Below are 20,989 nucleotides of genomic sequence, written 5' to 3'. Positions count from 1 at the left end.
TCATAGGGGAGTTTTACCAAACATTCAAGGAAGAACTTAAACCTATCCTCCTCAGACTATTCCAAAAAATTCAAGAGAAAGGAACACTTCCAAGCTCATTCTATGAAGCCAGCATCACCCTAATACCAAAAACAAATAAAGACAACACAATGAAAGAGAATTACAGGCCAATATCCCTCATGAACATAGATGCCAAAATCCTCAATAAAATTCTAGCAAATCAGATCCAGCAGTACATCAGAAAGCTCATACACCATGACCAAGTACTTTTTATCCCAGGGAAACAAGGATGGTACAATATCCGCAAATCAATAAACGTGATATATCACATAAACAAATTGAGAGATAAAAAACACATAGTCATATCAATTGATGCAGAAAAAGCATTTGACAAAATCCAACACCCATTTTTTGATAAAAACTCTCAGCAAGGTGGGAATAGAAGGGTCATACCTCAACATAATAAAAGCTATATATGATAAACCCACAGCTAACATCATACTCAATGGGCAAAAACTAAAACCATTTCCCCTAAGAACAGGAACAAGACAGGGATGCCCACTCTCACCACTCCTGTTCAACATAGTACTGGAAGTATTAGCCATTGCAAGTAGACAAGAAAAAGAAATAAAAAGCATCCAAATTGGAAAAGAAGAAGTAAAACTGTCCTTATATGCAGACAACATGATATTGTACATAAAAATCCCTAAAGACTCCACCAAGAACTATTAGACGTAATAAATGAATTTGGCAATTTAGCAGGATACAAAATTAACGCCAATAAATCATTTCTATACACCAATAGTGAACTTACAGAAAGAGAGACTAAAAAAGCAATCCTATTTACCATTGCACCAAAATAATTAAAATACCTAGGAATAAACTTAACTAAGGAGGTAAAAGACCTGTACTCAGAAAACTACAGGACACTGAAAAAAGAGATAGAGGAAGACATAAACAGATGAAAGAACATACCATGTTCATGGATTGGTAGAATCAACATCATTAAAATGTCCACACTACCCAAAGCAATCTATAGATTCAATGCACTCCCCATTAAAATACCAATGGCATATTTCACAGACCTAGAAAGAACTCTCCAAAAATTCATCGGGAATAAAAAAAAGACCCCGAATAGCCACAGCAATCCTGAGAAAGAAGAACAAAGTAGGTGGGATCTCAATACCAGATTTCAAGCTGCATTACAAAGCCACTGTTCTCAAAACAGCCTGGTACTGGCAAAGGAACAGGCATATAGACCAATGGCATAGAATAGAGAACCCAGATATTGACCCAAACCATTATGCTCAATTAATATTTGACAAAGGAGGCATGAACATACAATGAAGTCAAGACAGTCTCTTCAATAAATGGTGTTGGTAAAATTGGATAGATACCTGCAAAAAAATGAAACTAGACCACCAACTTACACCATACACAAAAATAAACTTAAAATGGATGAAGGACTTAAACATAAGACAGGAAACCATAAAAATACTAGAGGAATCCACAGGCAGAAAAATCTCAGACATATGCCGAAGCAATATCTTCACCAATACTGCTCCTAGGGCAGTGGTCCGCAAACTGCGGCTTTGGCCCCTTGAGTGTGGTTCTTCCACAAAATACCCTAATTAAGTTAATAACACTGTACCTACCTATATAGTTTAAGTTTAAAAAATTTGGCTCTCAAAAGAAATTTCAATCGTTGTACTGTTGATATTTGGCTCTGTTGACTAATGAGTTTGCTGACCACTGTCCTAGGGCAATGGAAGCTAAAGAGAAAATAAACAAATGGGACGACATCAAAATAAAAAGCTTTTGCAAAGGAAACCATCAACAAAGCAACAAGAAAGCTCACTGTATGGGAGAACATATTTGCAAATGTTATCACTGATAAAGGTTTAATCTCCAACATTTACAGGAACTCATACAACTTAATAAAAGGAAGATAAATGATCCAATAAAAATTGGGCAACGGACCTAAATAGATAGTTTTTGAAAGAAGACAGAAGGAAAGCCAAGAGACATATGAAAACATGCTCAAAGTCACTAATCATCTAAGAGATGCAAATCAAAATGACAATGCGGTACCATCTCACCACACCTGTCAGAATGGCAATCATCAACAAATCAACAAACGACAAGTGCTGGCGAGGATGTGGAGAAAAAGAAACCCTCGTGCACTGCTGGTGGGAATGCAGACTGGTGCAGCCACTCTGGAGAACAGTATGGAGTTTCCTCGAAAAACTAAAAATGGAACTCCCATTTGACCCAGTAATCCCACTTCTAGGAATATATCCCAAAAAACTAGAAACACCAATCAGAAAGGATATATGCACTCCTATGTTCATAGCAGCACAATACAGCATAGCTAAGTTTTGGAAACAGCCTAAATGCCCATCAGCTGATAAGTGGATTAGAAAACAATGGTACATCTACACAGTGGATACTACGCTGCTATAAAAAAGAAGGAATTCTTACTATTTGCAGCAACATGGATGGAACTGGAGAGCATTATGCTAAGTGAAATAAGCCAGGCAATGAAAGAAAAATACCACATGATCTCACTCATTTATGGAAAATAAAGAACATTATAACCTGATGAACCAAAAGATAGATACAGAGGCAGTAAAGCATTGAACAGACTATCAAATTACAGCGGAATGGCTGGAGAGTGTTTGGGAGGGGTGGAAAGAGATCAACGGAAGGACTTGTATGCATGCATATAAGCACAACAAATGGACACAAGATACTGGCGGTGGGGGGGTGGGAAGAGGGCATGCGACAGTGGGTAGGGGAGGCTGGGGGAAAGTCAATGGGGGAAAAAAAGGAGATATATGTACTACTATGTGTAATTCTTTAAACAATAAAAAAGTAAAAAAAGAATTAAAAATAGAATATATATATACTATATGTTTATAGTAGCATAAAATACTATATAAGTTCTAAAATAGAGCTATATATACAGAACTACTATATGTATAGTACATATAGAAGTACTGTATAATCCAACAATCCTACTTGTAGGTATAGAACCAAAGGAAATAAAATCACTATGGCAAAGAGATATCTGTGCTTTCGTGTTCATCATATTTACAATAGCCAAGATATGAAAACCACCTAGTTGTCCATCTGTGGATGAATGGATAAGCCAATGTTATACATAAATAAACTATGAATTATATACGTATCATATATATGTATATTAAGTGTATATATATATAGTATATATATATTTAATAATATAGTAGAATATTATTAAACCTTACCCCCCCCCTCCAAAATAAAGAAAGAAATACTGCTACTTGTGACAATATGGATGAAACTGGAGGATAATAAACTGTTGGAAATAAGCCCAACAGAGAAAGACAATTGCTGCATGGTATCATTTATGTGAAATTAAAAAAAAAAATTAAACCAGAAACAAAGTAGAATGGTGGTTGCCAGAGGCTGAGGGATATGGGAAAAGAGGAGAGGTTGGCAAAACGTACAAATTTTCAATTGTAAGGTGAATAAATTCTCTTCCCATAAGCGGCCTGAGGTGACCTCTGAAAATGGTTCGCTATTCATGTAAAACAGGAAACCCCACAAAATCATGCAAAACAAGAGGTTCAAATTTTTGTGTTTTCTTAAAGAACACTCGTGAAACTGCCCAGGCCATCAAGGGTATGCATATCTGTAAAGCCACCAAGTATCTAGAGGATGTCACTTCACAGAAGCAATGTGTGCCATTCTGTCATTACAATGGTGGAGTTTGTAGGTGTGTTCAAGCCAAACAGTAGGCTGGACACAGGGTCGGTGGCCCCAAAAGAGTGCTTAATTATTGCTGGACATGCTTAAAATTGCAGAGAGTAATGCTGAACTTAAAGGTTTAGATGGAGATTCTCTGGTCATTCAGCATATCCAGGTGAACAAAGCTCCTAAGACATGGCACAGAGCCCATACGGGAGCTCTCCCTTCCACATTGAGGTGATCCTTACTGAAAAAGATCAGATGGTTCCTAAACCAGAAGAGGATATTGCACTGAAGAAAATTATATAACAGAAGAAACAAAAGTTTATTGCTTAGGAGTAAACTGAGCATAAAATAAATGCTACTAAAAGTAAAATCAAAAAAAGATGATTAAGTTCTAAGGATCTAATGTACAGCATGATGAGTATACTTAATTATACTGTATTGAAAAATGCTAAAAGAATAGATCTCTAATGTTCTCACTGAAAAAAGTGTTAATATGTTAATTAACTCAATTCTGAGAATCACTTCTCAATGTGTGTGTGTGTATATATATATATATATATATATATATATATATATATATATATACACACACACACATTATGTCATTGTATTATACACTTTAAATGTATTATGATTTTGTTTATCAGTTGTACCTCAATGAAGCTGGAAAAAATAACAGAAACCAAGTAATATCTAGGATTCTATTTCAACAATCTCTGGGAGATGAAATGAGATTCTTGACTAGAATGATGGCAGTAAGACTGTTTTCATCATTCAGAATGAAATAGATTATAATGTGATAAAACAGCCACAAAATTACAGTGGCTTAAGATAAGTGTATATTTTCCCCCCCCAAATATATTTTTATTGATTTCAGAGAAGAAGAGAGAGAGGGAGAGAGAAATAGAAACATCAATGATGAGAGAGAATCACTGACCAGCTGCCTCCTGCATCCCCCACTGGGGACTGAGCCTGCAACCTGTGCATGTGCCCTTGACCGGAATTGAACCCAGGACCCTACAGTCTCCAGGCCCACGCTCTATCCACAAGCCAAAACAGCTAGGGCAAAGTTATTTCTTGCTCATGGGAAGTCCACTGTAGGACTTTCCAAGCAGCTGTCCTCCATGTGTTGGCTCAGTATTCCATGCTGCTTTGATTGGATATTACTTCAAAGTTAACATAGGCTTCCACAATTAACATTGCAAGGGGATAGAGAACATGGTGAATTGTACACAAGCTTTTAAATGTTTTCATCAAGAAGTGACACAACTACTACCACACACATTTTACTGGAGGAAACAAATCCATGACTTTGAGAGGGTGGGGATAACTATTTCATGTGCTTGTGAGGAAAAGAGAACTAGAAATAGTGAGCACACTCATGCTTACCAAATCACTTACTATATGAAAGCTAATAGTCAATTAACTAACTGACTGACTCACTGTATGTTGGCACCACAAATGTTTGTTACTGTATCACTATCAGGACTAGGAAAGCCATGAAGTAGAGCTGGGTTGAGAATATTTTTGAAAACAGGTTGTTGAGTATGGTTCCAAATGCTCAAGAAACATCACACAATAAGGCCCTCAGGAACAAAAGTAATCATTGGAATCTCTAAGAGAAAATTTTCTTAAAAAGAGAAGCAGAGAGTTTTAACCGGTGTGGCTTAGTGGGTTGAGCATCATTCCATGCACTGAGAGGTCACTGGTTCTATTCCCAGTCAGGACACATGTCTAGGTTGCGGGCTGGATCCCCAAGAGGCAGCTGATTGATGGTTCTCTCTCATAGATGCTTTTTTCTCTCTCTCCCTCTCCCTTCCTCTCTTTCTCTCTTTAAAATCAATAAAAACATAAATGAAAAAAGAAAGAAAGCAGAGGGATATGGTAGGATCTTGGGAATACATATAGGAAGCTGGAGAAGGAATGACCAGTGAGATCAGAAGAGAACCAGAATAGTGCATAATTGTGAAAAGCGGAGGGAGGGAAGAGCTTTAGAAGCGTTAACTGTATTAAAAGTATTAACTGATGTGAAAGAAAATGAGAACTGATTTGGTAAGGAAGACTTAAGTTATATAAAAATATGTTTTGAGTAGCTTGATGGGACAGAAACCTAATCACAGTAAATTGATTAAAACAATTGAACAGCAAAAAATAGTGCTTTAAAAAAAATAGTGCTTTAGGGTTTGTGAACCATTAGTTTAAGAAGTTGGGTTGTGAAATTAAAGAGTTACCAGAACAGTAATAACCTTGCTCATAGTTAAGGATGAATTATAGCCTTATCTTGCTCTGCTCTCTCACCCCCATCCCACCCTAAGATCTAGGGGGAAAAAATGAGGAGGAATATATTTAAGATGTTGGAGGAAGAAGAAATAATAGAAGGATCAGAATTTCAGAAAAGTGGAAAATTTTGTTTGTCAAAGTCCCAGGAAAGTGGTTAACCTTGGAAAAGAGGAACTATAGATATCTTGAGATATTAGAAATGAAGAAGAAACAGGAATAACAGAGAGGGAAGAAAATGTGTGGAAGGTGTCATTCACCTTTCTTCATTAGTACTGTATTATAGAGACCTTTCAGTATAGGGTCAGAACAGTCTGGGCAGAGGCAGCAGCTCTTACTGATGAGGAAGGGCAGGTTAAACTAGGAAAATCAGTAGAGGTCATACATCCATGAGTAATCGAAAAGAAAGTTGACATTATGAAGGCAGGAGAGTGAGAATCTATATAAGTTAAAGGCTAAGCGACTGTCCGACCATCCAGCTGGCTGGTAGGTATGACATGCACTGACCAGCAGGGGGCAGACACTCAATGCAGGAGCTGCCAAGCTGCCGTGACTTGGCAGCGGTGGTTCTCCAGGGATGCACCCCGGAACCAGAGAGGAGAGAGCTCTCACACTCCGGGACCCCTCAGGGAGGGGGTGGGTATCAGAGAGCCTGTTCTGGCCTGATCCCTGCAGGTCACGCCCAGGGACCCCACCTGCTGGAGGGATCCTGCTCACTCCACAGATGCCCTTCAAGCCACAGCACCGCCCCAGGTGCGGTGGTGGGGGAGGGACCACAGGAGGTTAGCTCCAGGGTGTGTCCCGGCCCATCTCGCCCAGTCCTGCCCTGCTGGCCACTTTCTAATTAATTTCCTTTCAATGTGCAGGAATCCGTGTACCCGTGAAGCATCCATCTTATATAAAAACTGCTGTTTGAAATTTTAACCCTGCTATTTTGGCTTCTGTAAACGCTTGCTTGCTTAAATAATAAGGAAAATAAGACTATTTTCCAGAGACTATTTTATGGCCTCCAAATCCAGAGAGGCCATAAACCTTCCCCAGACGAAGTTATCAGTGCTGGCGCCAGGGCAGGCCTTTGGTTGAGGTCTCAAAGCCCCAGCACATAGGGCTCTTTAAGAACTTGCAAAGGGGACCGGAAACACCCTTATTTGGGAGACAAAGAGATGGAAAAAGTATAAATAGGGAAGCTTCCTCCATGTTTCTTGGCCCAGAATTTGAAAGATGTTTTTCTCTGGGTCCTTATGTAATAATAATAAAGTGTGACTCCATTTCTCTAAGTGTTGCTTGGTTTTTCTTCCATCTTCTGCAACACTGGGTCACTAGTGGTGAATAAGATCCTTGCTGTTTGGAAAAAGGTACGAGGATAGGTGCCATTAATGTTGATGAGACAGGTAACACCAACTTCAAAATCTGCTCTCATTTGTTACAAATAGCACTAGAGATTTATTTCTCTGATTTCATCATCTTAGCAACCTTGAAAAGGAGGTATTATTATTCTCCTTTTATAGCTGGGGTACTTTGTTTCAGAGATAGTAAACTGTAAGTAATATATATGAGTTTGAATTAGGATTACATAAATTAGTAAATGACAGAGAATAATTTAAAAACTCTATCTTAGTTCCAAACCACTATTTTCTCCTGGATACACTGCGTTTCCCAGGGCCTTCTCTCCTTTTACCAGGATTTGAAAATTTATTAGTAGAAGCTGAATGCATACACAGGCCCTTATATATTATGCATGAACTTTTTTCCTATAGGAATGCACTTGTCATTTCTTTTTCCAAGAATATTACAAAAAGATATTACAAGTCTTTTTAAATAATACAAAACAGGTTGCAAAAGAGCCAGTAGATCACCAACTCCATCTTGCAGAAGCCAAATAGCTAGCAATCTATGTATCTAAAATACCTGGGAAGAACATACATCAAAATGTTAACACTTGCTATCTTTGGGTAGTGAGTATGACATCTTATTGTCTAAACCTTATTCCTTTTTTAGTGTTTTTATTTTTTATTTTTACATTTTCTACAATAAACATATATTTCTTTAGTAATCATACCACCCCACACAATAAATATACAATTCCATTTGACACTTGATGTAACAAACAGCAATAACATTATACAAGTGAACATGTCGCTCTCATCTGAACTATTGATATAATTAGGGATTGAGTTTTTCCCCTTGTCTTTGTAATCATTCCCCCAATGTATTGTTTCTATAGCTGTGCAGTCAGAGTCCGCTGTCATCCCAGTGGATCCCTATCCCTGGTGCATGAAACAAAACAAAACACGCACAAGACCTGAGATCTTTGGATCTCAGCTGTGACTGGAGACAGAGGAGGAGCAGCACCCTGGGCTATAACACACTTTGGGATGGATGTATAGGTAAACCTCTCCTGAGATTTGTTGTCCGGGATTCCTCTGATCACAGCTGGACACTACCGTTGCCTAGTAACGAGAATAACCTTCCCGGGACTCCACCTCCTTCTCCTAGACCCTCCCCCTTCTTCCTCCCACCTCTTGGGCAGAAACGGGGGGGGGGGGCGGGGGGAGGAGAGCCGGCCCCTCCAGCCACTCAGAGGCCCCCACCGCCGGCCCTCGAACGATGATTGGAGGGGTGTATGGGCGGTGCTTGGAGGGGCCTGCCACGCCGGGGAGGGACGTCAGCACGTCGACGCGGGGGTTTGCTCCGCTCGGCCCGCTACCCAGCCCGGGTCCGTGACTCTGTGCCTCCTCCTCCGCCCTCCCCGGCGAGGGGCGCAGTCGTGGTCCGCTCGCGGGCCGGCGCGGTTACACCGGTTTTGCTCGGACTGACCGTCGCCCTCACCTCCCTCCCGGCCCCTCCTCCGAGGCTAACCGCGCGGAGGCTTTTCGTAGGGAAGGCGGTTCGGGACTCGGCCCGGGGCCACCGGGGGCCCCTCCCCGCTCCAGGCTCGGATGGGAGGCGGAGGGAGGAGCGGCCTGGGATGCTGAGTCTGATGGCCAATTGCTGCAGCTGGTTCCAGCGGCGGCAGGAGCCCGTCAGGTAGGCTGGAGCCGCGGGCCCGCGCCCTCCGGGAGGCGGGAGGCGGGAGGCAGGGACCGCTGCGCGCCGAGCAGTTGGGAGGGGAGCCGCCTCCCCCTGTCCCGGGCCGCGGGGGTGCCCTCCTCCCAGTTGGATGTGTCCCCGGAGGGAAGAACCTAAGGATGCAACCTTCTGGTCTAGTTGCATTTAAGGCTTCATCAAGAGCGCTTGTTGTTGTTATAATTTAAATGGGTTCAAATACTTTAAAAGTTGTGGGTTTTGTACACGTGTGTATTTCTCCTCTGAAGTTTTTGTAATGAGAATTTTCTTTTTCAAGTAGAGAAGCATGGGATATCGTTTTCATAACATGCACACACTCCTTTCCAACACACACACACACACACACACACACACACACACATTTCGCTTGGGGACTTACTTGGGCTTGAAATCTGGCTTCACAATTCATAATTACAGTGTATGACTTTAACATTTTTTGGCCCCACCTTCCTCATATATTTAATGAGGGGTGATAACATCTATGCCTCAGGAGTGTTGTATTAAATGCGAGTAACTGATGGAAAGTGTTTTCTTAACTGGAGGGTATGCTAGATATATTAATATTCATTGCCCGATACTAGATATTCATTCATCCACTTCTCAACAGATATTTGTTGAGAAAATATTATGGGCCAGAGGCACTATACTAGGAAGGAGTCAGTGAAAACGATGTTTTTTAAAATTGAGGGGCTCAACCTGTAAAGAAAGCTTAAGTTTGTTACTCTTTATAAATAATAACGACTTCTTACAGTTCTACTTTGGAATTAGGCCAGGGGTAATTTGTAGTAAAATTTTTTTGTGCGTGTTTTTTTTTTAAATTAACATTTCAAGCCTAGTATTTGCAGTAAGGATGAGCTATCCTTTAAAGAGTAAATCTGAAAAGCTATTGTATATTATAAGGAAGAAAACATATGTCTACATTTGGAAAAGAAATGTGCTCTAAACAAAACTTTTAAAATTCTTTCCTCTTAACTGGATTTGAATGTTTTAAATATAAGTAATATGATTGACTGATAGAGTCAAATTTGGGTGTATAGATTTGTTCCAATCATGTTATGTGCTGATAACAGAATCTCTACTAAGATTTGAGGATCACTCATAATAAATGGTCTCTTTTCTTTTTTTCCTATTTCTGCTTTTTAAAAATACATTTTGTTTTTAGAAGAGGGCACAATATCAGGTCTTTTAAAAATATATATATTTTATTGGTATTTTACAGAGAGGAATGAAGAGGGATAGAGAGTTAGAAACATCGATGAGAGAGAAACATCTATCAGCTGCCTCCTGCACACCTCCTACTGGGGATGTGCCTGCAACCAAGGTACATGCCCTTGACTGGAATCGAACCTGGGACCCTTCAGTCCGCAGGCCGACGCTCTATCCACTGAGCCAAACTGGTTAGGGCTACCAGGTCTTCTTTTAACTAAAACACCCAAAAAGCTTGCACTCCAAAGGAGTTTTCAGTTTAATTCATCATTCTTTGTGTTTGCTTCTCTTAGCAAACACAAAGTAACATCGGGGTTAATTGCAGTGTAACATCGGGGTTAATTGTTTAAAGAAAAGATAGAGTTCAGAGAAAGGAGAATGTATCTTTGTCCAAGTAGCATCTAGATCTGTGTTGTCCAGTAGAGTAGGGACTTGCTGCATGTGGCAGTTGAGCATTTGAAATGTGGCTAGTTCTAATTGAGATGCTGAAATATATAATGTAATACAAAGTGGATTTAGAAGATTTATTATGCAAAAAAGAAAAGTAAATATCATGTCTTTTTTTTCAGTGTGATTACATGTTGAAATAACTTTAGATATAGAGGATTAAATGAGATATAATAGTAAAATGATTTCACCTTTTATTTTCACTTTTAAAATGCAGTTACTAGAAAATTTAAACTTACATATATGGTTTACGGTGTAATTCTATGGGAACTCCCTGATCTATATGGCCTAATATAGAGGCATAGGTAAATATCTCTCATTGTTGGATAGTTAACGGTCAAAGGAATTAAAAACAAGTTAGATTACACCCATTTTTAAGTATTATTGTTCAATGCCTAGTTCATAATAGTGCCTAAGTAAATATTTGCAAAACATTGTATGTATTTTGATCACTCCTTAGCAATAATCACCCTAATGTAAATAATGTTGGCAAGTAGTTGAAGTTACTGGAATAAATGAGAGGTGAGCAAACTGATTTAAAGTATATATCAAATTTTTGCTTTTATGAGCTACTGTTTTGTAATTTAAAGGTTTTTTGTTATGCTGCTCCTTATTGCGTTTTCTCTTCATGTTATATTTTATGGAGATATGTTTACAAATGTGAGCATGTAAGAGAAGATGATGTTTATTAATACATTATGTTTTGAGGTTACTTGCTGACTTACCTAATATATCCTGCACTTTTTGGGTTTACCCACCTGTCCTCACTTAGTTGCTTTCCCAGTGAGCATATTATTGTAGACAACTACAATAACCAGGGATTAGATGCAGTATTTGGAACCTGTGATAAGGACAAGGTAGGAGTCAGAGATCTATTGTTAAGGCACCAGTCTAGGTCAGGAGTGAGGATCAGGAAGCCAGGCAATTCAGGGACAAAGGCATGCTATTGTTAACCTCCAGTCAGAACCTGAACTAGGCTTTCAGTCTATGTAAATTAGTTTTGAATAGACTAATAGCTAGACCCATCTATATATATAACAGCCTAAGCTACCATCTGACCGTTCGACCGTCCGACCATTAGCTATGACGTGCAATGACCACTGGGGGCAAATGCTCCAACCAGTAGCTATAATGCACACTGACCACCAGGGGGCAGACGCTCAACACAGGAGCTGTTGAGTGACAGCAACTTTGCAGAGTGCCCTCTGGCACTCCAGGACCCCTTGGGGGATGTTGGACTGCTGGTTTCAGCCCGATCCCCGAGGGACCTGCTGGAGGGACCCCGCTCCCTCTTCAGACGCCCTTCTGGCCCAGTCACGCCCCGCCGGCCACCTTCTAATTAATTTCCTTTCTATGTGCACGAATCCATGCACTGGGCCTCTAGTAGTTATATAAGTGCTGTGCTCCTATAGAAGCAGTGCAATATAGTGTTGGGTTTTTATTTACTTTTTAAAATACATTTTTATTGATTTTTAGAGAGAGATAGAAACATTAATGAGAGGGAAACATCATCAGTCGGCTGCCTCTTGCATGCCCCATACTGGTGATCGAGCCTGCAACCAGAACATTTGCCTTGACTGGGAATCAAACTGGTGACCTCTTGGTTAATGGGTCGATGCTCAACCACTGAGTCACAACAGCCAGGCAGTGTGGGTTTTTTAAAAAATAATTTTTATTTTGAGACCACAATATAGTGGTCAAAGCTAAGAAATTAACTTTGATACAATGCTATTAACTAAATTAAAGGCTTTATTCTGAGTTTACCAGTTTTAACACCTAATGCCCTTTTTTTCTGTCAGATCTATTCCAGGATTCCGTATTGCTTTGCCATGTCTCTTTGGTCTCCCTCAATCTGTATGTAGTAGTTCCTCAGTCTTTCCTTGTCTTTTAAAACCTTGAGACTTGGAAGAGTATTTGTTAAATGTTTTGTAGAACCCCCCTTCAATGTGTTTGTGTTTTCTTATGATTTGGTAAAGGTGTTGTTGCATTAGTTGGGCAGAGTGATACCACAAAGGTGAGGTATCCTTCTCAGTACATTACATCCAGGGGTGTGTGATGTTGACATGTGTTGTTACTGGTGGTGTTAACCTTGATCACTTGGTATGGTGGTGTCTGCCCAATTTCTCAGTATAGTGTTTTGAGTCAAACAGACTCAAGTCTGAATCCTAGGGCTTTTGGAAATTTTTTATGTGTCAAGTGTGGATAATTTCTATCATGCAGCATTTTGAGAAAGAAAATTTACCCAAGTACTTGATGTTTTGCACATAGTACTTACTCAGTAAATAACACCTATGATCCTAGGAGACAAGTGCTGATTAGTAAATTACCTTCCTCGATTCATTTTATACTTATCATTTTCTATGTTAGTGGAGGAAGGGCCATTTTCTTTTTCCAAGGCTAATTCTTATGCCTGTGCTCTTTTTTTCATTTCTTCCCACTTCCTGGTGAACTTCAGTTGTTCAGCATTAGGCCAGAGATCAGTGATAGGATTTCTGGAATGCAAGAATAAGTCTAAATTTTTATCCCAAAATGTATTATTCCATTTTATTATCCAACTAAATAAATCTGTTTTTCCCACAGAGCTTCGCTTCTATTTCTTCTTTAGTACATAAACATGTTCAAACTTCTCTTACTATTGTTATAGAACAGGAAGAGTTTGTTCACTCGGCACTAGCAAAGCCAAACACTAGACCCTGAGAATTGCAGTGGATATTTTATTGATGAATGGCACCGTCCTGGAGAATGGGAAGCGAATGCTCAAAAGCTGTACTTACTCAGGAACTTCTCTATGGTGTGTAGGTTACAGCTTATATAGGGCAAAAATCTCAAGTCATGGTGGATTAGGGGTTTGGGTTGAGATGGGAGTTGATTGGTTGGAGGTGGGGTAAGGGTAGTGAATCATCTCTTCAGGTTGTGAGGACAGCTCTGCGGTCTTTTCCAGTGTCTCTCCGTCTGGTCTCATGGGAAAATAGCCAGTGGTCGTTCCACCTTAGGGCTCAGGAACTGAAACATAACTTGGGTCAAGATGTTGTGGTTTGCCCTAACCGGTTTGGCTCAGTGGATAGAACGTCGGCCAATCGGTCAAGGGCATGTACCTGGTTGTGGGCACATCCCCAGTAGGGGGTGTGCAGGAGGCAGCTGATTGATGTTTCTCTCTCATTGATATTTCTAACTCTCTCTCCCTCTCCCTTCCTCTCTGTAAAAAATCAATAAAATATATTAAAAAAAAAAAAAAAAAGATGTTGTGGTTAGCCCGCCAGAGGTCCAGATGGTGTGACCATTTGTCAGGTCTAGGCTGCTGTCTTGTGCCTTGGGGGTTGCTGATTATCTGAGGGAAAGCCTGGGTGTCTGAGGGGTATATGTAGAGATAGATATGATTTCTAGAACTAGGATTTAAAACTAAATTTAATTAAAGTCATAAAGACCCTCAGCTTCCTTACCTAAAAAAACAAAGCAAGCTAAATGTTTCTTTTTGCTGCTGTAACAAATTATATTAACTTGGTGATTTCAAGAAGCATAAATTTATTATCCCATAGTTTTGACTCCAGAAGTCTACAATTGGTCAGCAGAGTTGCATACCTTCTGGAGGGTCTAGGAAAGAAATTATTTTCTTTGCCTTTTCCAGCAAAGGAAGAGTCTATCTGTTATTTGGCCCATGCCCCTTCCTCCATTTTCAAAGTCAACAACATAGCATCTTCTCCTCTCATCTTCTGTCTCTCCCTTATAAGGAATCTTGTGATTTCCTGGATACTCAAAGATCTACTTCCCCTCCAAGATCCTTAATCATTTTGGCAAAATTCTTTTGCCATGTATGGTAACATATTCACAAGTTCCAGGGATTAGGATGTGGACATCTTTGTGGGGACCATTATTCTGTATCTTCCATATTAAATAACCCTCTTTCCCTGCAGTCACTAACTACCCTTCCTCCTTCCCTTCACCCCAAACGCAACAGTTGGCAATGACTTACAGACACTTTTTCAACTCCCTCCCCTCTCATATATTCCTTAACATCTTTCATTAGAAGACTTCTGCCTAGACCAAGCATGTCAAACTCGAGGCCCACAATGAATATTTTTGCAGACCAGCCAATATAATGGTATATACGAAATTTATAATAATAAAAGTGTAATATGCAAATCCAATCAATGGCCGGACAGTGGAAAGACAGTCCGGATGACCTTCCGGATGAAGCCGGGGCTGCAAGTGTGGCTGAGACAGCCGGGGCTGTAAAGGCCTACTCTTGCACGAATTTTGTGCATCGGGCCTATCGTCTATATATATAAAAGCCTAATATGCAAAGGGTCCCCTCAGGAGTTTGTGTGCTGACCACCGGGGGGTGGTGCGGAATAAAAGGAGGCCATGGCCGGCAGCCGCTAGGGACCCTACCCGTGCATGAATTTCATGCACTGGGCCCTAGTGTTTTAATAAAAATTTCATAACTTAATTTTTACAATATCCTGTTACACAAAATTATTAATAACGAACTACAACATTTTCTAGTAACTGATTACTATAATCGTGTTGCATTCATTTCCCTTACATGCCTTATACACAGGCACACCATTTCTCTTCACTATTACTAGCAGCGAATATTTTAGCAGCTAATTGGCAAGTCATTAGTCTTGTACTGACTTGTTTGGTGTGTGCAACAGGAAATATTTTGCTTTCGGAGAACAAGAGAAATAGTTTTATTTGTGTTATGCTTATTCGTTTGTGCAGTTATTCAGTGTCTGGTAAGTTAATGTTCAAAATATTAATTTTTATTAAAATGTTCTATTATTTTATGTTAACAATTACTCATTTATTTCAGCCCTTTGTATTCAGCATGTCTTTATCAAAATAAACCTACGTTTCTATGAAAATTGAAGCTTTTGTTTTTTTGTGACCCACATAAACTTAAACCTTGTTTATTTGGTCCGTGTTAGCCTTTGAGTTTGACATGCTTGGCCTAGACCCTTCATTTTAGTTGTTTGTACTATATTAGATGCAGCCTGGTTATTATATCCAATGAATTATTTTCAATCTCATGGCATCATTTGACATATAAAACCAATCTCTTTTTGAGGAGAACCAAGATGGCAGTGTAGGTAAATGCTGGTCCATGCCGCCTCCCACAACCACATCAAAATTACAACTAAAATTCAGAACAGCCATAATTTAGAACCTGAAATCTGGCTGAATGGAAATCCTACAACTAGAGATGTAAACAAGAAAGCACATTGAGACTGGTAGGAGGGGTGGAGGCGTAGAATGTGCTGGTCGGACAGCCACTTATGGCATTTTTTAAATTAGGAGGGATATATAAGTTGCAGCAGTTTCCCATAGGAGCAAGGGGTCCTACCCCATACCATATGCCTTCAGACCAGTGCTGGGAAGAGAAATCCTTGTAACTTCGGGCTATAAAAACTGGTGGGGAGAGTGGCTGAATGACAAGGAGCCTGCTGGAGTCCCAGGCAGTTCCTCTTAAAGGATTGGTGCATGGACTTACTCAGACTTGCTTTCTCTGAGCTCCAGCACTGGGGCAGTGACTTGGGGGACCCAGGGACATACTGGGAGGAACTGGATTGTCTGGCACCAGGGCAAGAACTTCTCCCAGACAAAAGTGCTGGCAGAAGTCATTGTTCTGATGCTGAGTCCTACCCCTTCACAGAGCTGACTGACAGGTACTATACTAATATATGAGTTTCCATCAACCTAGCTTACAGTGTTCACTCCACTATGGTGATTCCCTGACATCACAACCCAACCAATTTGCAGCACCACCCAAGCTGTTTGCAGCGACTTTTCCATATGAATGGCCTATCCTGGCTCAGGCTTTAGACTTTCCTAAAATCTCTCAAGTAGCAGCTGTCATCAGCATGCCCCATACCACTCAATAAGTGGCCCCAGACCCAGAACTAGTAACAGCCTGCCTTGTTTCACAGCTTGGCTTCTCCTGGGCACTTCCAAGCCTAACGTAATTATCAGCCATCTGCAGATCACTCTGTAGCTTCTGATAGGTGGCCCCAGGCAGGGCATAGGCAGTGGCTGACTTTGCACCTTCATGAAGACCCAAGATACAATGCACCAGAGGACAGCTTCAGACCACACCAGATTACAGCTCCACACATCCATGAGCAACACACTCAAGGGGCAGACTCGGTGAGCACCAAACCCCACTGAAGCAAGTCCTGCCCCATAGGGGTGTCTCCTGCACAGCAGCTCTTCCACTGTAGTTGCAGCTGGTCCTCACAGCCAATTGGCCTGGGGATCAGTTCCTCCTAGTGACGCCAACAGCAATCAAGGCTCAACTACAACAATACTGTGCACACAGCCCACACAGGGGAGCACCTAGAGTGCCCAGTGCAGATGACCTGGGAGGCTGAGCTACTGGACCCCCTACTACACAAGGCCACTCTACCAATTCCGGGAGACATAGCAGCTTTACCTAATACATAGAAACAGAGACAGGGAAGCAGCCAAAATGTGGAGATGCCTGCCATGTTCCGTGCTCTGCTGTTTGCTGCCGATACCTGCTATGATCCGCGTGCGCCCCCTGGTGGTCAGTGCACCTCATAGCGACTGGTTGTTCGGTTGTTTCACCATTCAGTCTATTTGCATATTAGGGTTTTATATATATAGACTAGCAGCCCGTTTGCACAAAGATTCGTGCAATAGACCTTCATTCACCTGGCTGCCTGCACCAGTTTTCTGCTGGCACCAGGGACCCAGGCCTTGGCTGTGGCCACCGCCTTCTGCTTCTTTCAGGGTCGGGACTTGGCCCCGGGCGGCGGCCTTGGCTCTGCTGCACCCCAGCCTCCCTGCTACGGATCGTAGGAGCCGACCCCCTGGTCGTTGCCTGCGATCCGTGCAGGCTCCCCGCTGGTGCCCAAGGCCGGGAAAGCCTCCGCCCGAGGCTTTCCCGGCCTTGGGCTCCGCCACACCCCAACGTCCCTGCAACGGTTTCCTGGTGGGCGTGGTTGGTGGGCGTGGCTTGTGGGTGTAGTGAATGTACGGTCAATTTGCATATTACTCTATTATTAGGTAGGATTCCAAAGGTTAAAGCAAAGAGAAAATCTTAAAAGCAGCAAGAGAAAAGCAGTTAGTTACCTATAAGGGATCACCCATATGACTGTCAGCTGATTTCTCAACAGAAACTTTGCAATCCAGAAGGGAGTGGAAAGAAATATTCAAAGTGATAAGTAGCCAGGACCTACAGCCACTCTACACAGCAAAGCTATCATTTAGAATTGAAGGTGAGATATAGAGCTTCACAGACAAGAAAAAACTAAAGGAGTTCATCAACACTAAATTAGTATTACATGAAATGATGAAGGGTATTCTTTAGGAAGAAGAGAAAAAGAGGGAGAAGAAAAAAACATAAACAATAAAATGGCAATAAATACATAGCTATCAACAATTTAATCTAAAAATCAAAATAAGGAATTTAATGAACAAAATAAATTGATGAATAAAATAGAACCAAAGACATGGAAACATGGAACAGACTGACAAATCTTAGAGGAAAGGGGGTGGGGGGGGTAGAAGAAGTTAACCAAAGAACATATGCATATATGCATTAACTATGAACACAAAAAATAGGGTGGTGAAGGCCTGGGGCAGGGCAGGAACTTGATGGAAGTGGGTATTACATTTGTAATACTCTCAACAATAAATATTTAAATTTATAAAACACAACTCCCTTTTTAAAATTCTCTGATTTTTTTTCCTGAATTTTTAAATCTTTACTTTTCTGCCTTTTTCCTTTTCTGTGTCTACTTGCCAGTCAGCCTTTCTTCATCTGACTCCCCAAGTTTGCCCAGGGTTTGTCTTCAACTGTTTTCTTCTACATATTCTCCCTTTGTGGTCAATCTCACCTAATATTGGGACTTCAGCTACCACCTCAACACTCACTCCCAAGTACAAGTTTCCAGCACAAAGACTCATCTACCACTTGAAGACATACATATCCAGTTCACAGAACCCTCAATCCCACCATATCCAAATGGAGCTTAAGTCTCATATTTCCATGACAAATTGTGTCTTTCTATTACCCAAATCAGAGGTCAAGAGTAATCCTGGACACCCTTTTGTGCTTAATTCTCTTAAATCATTAAAATCCTTTGATTTCTACCTGTTTTTTTTTTAAACTTAATTATCTTGCACTCTTTTCAGCTTTGCCATACCCAATGCTCTATCCATTATTCTATTCTCTCCCAGATTTCTTTTTTTTATATAATATATTTTTTATTGATTTCAGAGAGAAAGGGAGAGGGAGAGAGAGATAGAAACATCAATGATGAGAGAGAATCATCGATTGGCTGCCTCCTGCACACCCCACACTGGGGATCAAGCCTTCAACCAGGGCATGTGCCCTGACCAGAAATTGAATGGTGACCTCCTGGTTCACAGGTTGATGCTCAACCACTGAGCTACGCCTGCTGGGCTCTCTCAGATTTCTTTGACAGAGTTTCCACTATTCCCTTTTGATTAATCCTCCACACTGTTATCAGTGGTTTTTGTAGCATACAATAGATTTTAAGTCTTCAGTCTTTCTTAATTGCCTTACGAATAGCATCTAATCTTATTACTTACAAGTTACTTATGATTTGTCCTGACATGGCTAAGTGGACTCTTCATAAGCCATTCTTTCTCCTCTAGTCATGCCAAATTTGGGATAATTAAGTTCTCTAGTTCCCCCTTTCCTCCAAATGCCTTTTCTTCTTTGGCTGTTCCTTATCATGCTTCAAATCTCAGCTGGGAGATTCTTTTCTTCAGGAAACTGTCTTTGAATTCCAGCTACATTCTTCACACTTTCATTGTATTTGCCTAGCACCTTGTACCGTACTTTCCGGCGTATAAGACAACTGGGCGTATAAGATTTTCCTGGGTTAAAAAGTCATTTTATACGCGGGAAAATACGGTATATTGGACTATATTGATGGGATTAGATATAATGGATTAGATATATTGGACTACTGTATTTTCTGGCATATAAAACGACTTTTTAACCCAGGAAAATCTTATACGCCCAGTCGTCTTATACGCCGGAAAATACGGTATTTGTCTCTGTATTTAATCATTTGTTGTAGTGAAATGTTTAATCTTTTCACTAGTTCTCCAAGATATCTTGTAGGCAGGAGCTATTGTTATTTTTCAAACATTTAAGAATAATTTATGTTTATTGCTATTTAAAGGTAATGCATGTTTATTGGAGAACATTGAAGGCTCAGTTAAGCTAAAAGTGGTATATTTAAGTTACCCATAAGCTCATGCCTCTAGAGATAACCATTTTTAGTATTTTAGTGCAGAATTTCTTACATACATGTAAATTTTAAAACAACAATGAAGTAATAGCTTTTTATTTTTTTACTTTTGCTTTAATGTATAATTCACATCATTTTGCATCCTTACATTTTTAACATCTTTTTTAATAGTAGAGTAGTGTGTTGATTACATTCATTAAAGTGTGTTTAATCATTCCTGTTATTATATACTAGAGGCCCGGTGCACGAAATTCGTGCACGGAGGGGGGTTGTCCCTCAGCCCAGCCTGTACCCTCTCCAATCTGGGACCCCTCAAGGGATGTCCGACTGCCTTGAGGGCAGTCGGACATCCCTCTCACAATCCAGGACTGCTGGCTCCCAACTGCTTGCCTGCCTGCCTTCCTGATTGCCCCTAACCGCTTCTCCCTGCCAGCCTGATCACCCCCTAACCACTCTGCTGCCAGCCTGTTTGCCCCCAACTTCCCTCCTCTGCCGGCCTGGTTACCCCTAACTGCCCTCTCCTGCAGGGTTGATCACCTCCAACTGCCCTCCCTTGCAGGCCTGGTCCTTCTCAACTGCCCTCCCTTGCAGGCCGGGTGCCTCCCAACTGCCCTCTCCTGCTGGCCATCTTGTGGTTGCCATCTTGTGTCCACATGGGGGCAGGATCTTTGACCACATGGGGGCAGCTATATTGTGTGTTGCAGTGATGATCAATCTGCATAGTACTCTTTTATTAGATAGGATGACATTTCTTTCTTTCTTTCTTTCTTTTTTATCCTCACCTGAGTATATGTTTCCATTGACTTTTAGAGAATGTGAAAGAGAAAGGGAAAGACAGAGAGAAACATCAAAGTGAGAGGAATACTTAGATTGCTTGCCTCCTTCCTGAGCCCTGACCTGGGCCCCAGCCAGGGAGGAGCCTGCAACTTAGGTACATGCCCTTGATCAGAATCTAACCTGGACTCTGCGGTTGGCAAACCTAGACATTATCCACTGAGCCAAACCGT

At 40.9% G+C, this 20,989-nt stretch overlaps 1 protein-coding gene and 1 pseudogene across 2 annotated transcripts in view; both read left to right on the top strand.

Moving 5' to 3' along the window:
• Positions 1–3,554: 3,554 nt before the first annotated feature.
• Positions 3,555–4,041, top strand: LOC307096752 (large ribosomal subunit protein uL22-like; annotated as a pseudogene). The gene has a single exon. The product of its transcript is annotated as a large ribosomal subunit protein uL22-like (transcript).
• A 4,670-nt stretch (positions 4,042–8,711) lies between these two features.
• ARL13B (ARF like GTPase 13B) overlaps positions 8,712–20,989 on the top strand; it is a 94,067-nt gene continuing 81,789 nt past the window's right edge. Inside the window, exon 1 of the mRNA XM_079766670.1 lies at positions 8,712–9,042. Within this exon, the coding sequence (XP_079622796.1) occupies positions 8,984–9,042 (59 nt within the window). The 5' untranslated portion in view covers positions 8,712–8,983. The remainder of the gene's footprint in view (positions 9,043–20,989) is intronic.

Source organism: Cnephaeus nilssonii, assembly GCF_951640355.1.
Source record: "Cnephaeus nilssonii genome assembly, chromosome: 3".
NCBI classification, from domain to species: domain Eukaryota; kingdom Metazoa; phylum Chordata; class Mammalia; order Chiroptera; family Vespertilionidae; genus Cnephaeus; species Cnephaeus nilssonii.
This window is presented reverse-complemented; position numbering and strand designations above follow the sequence as displayed.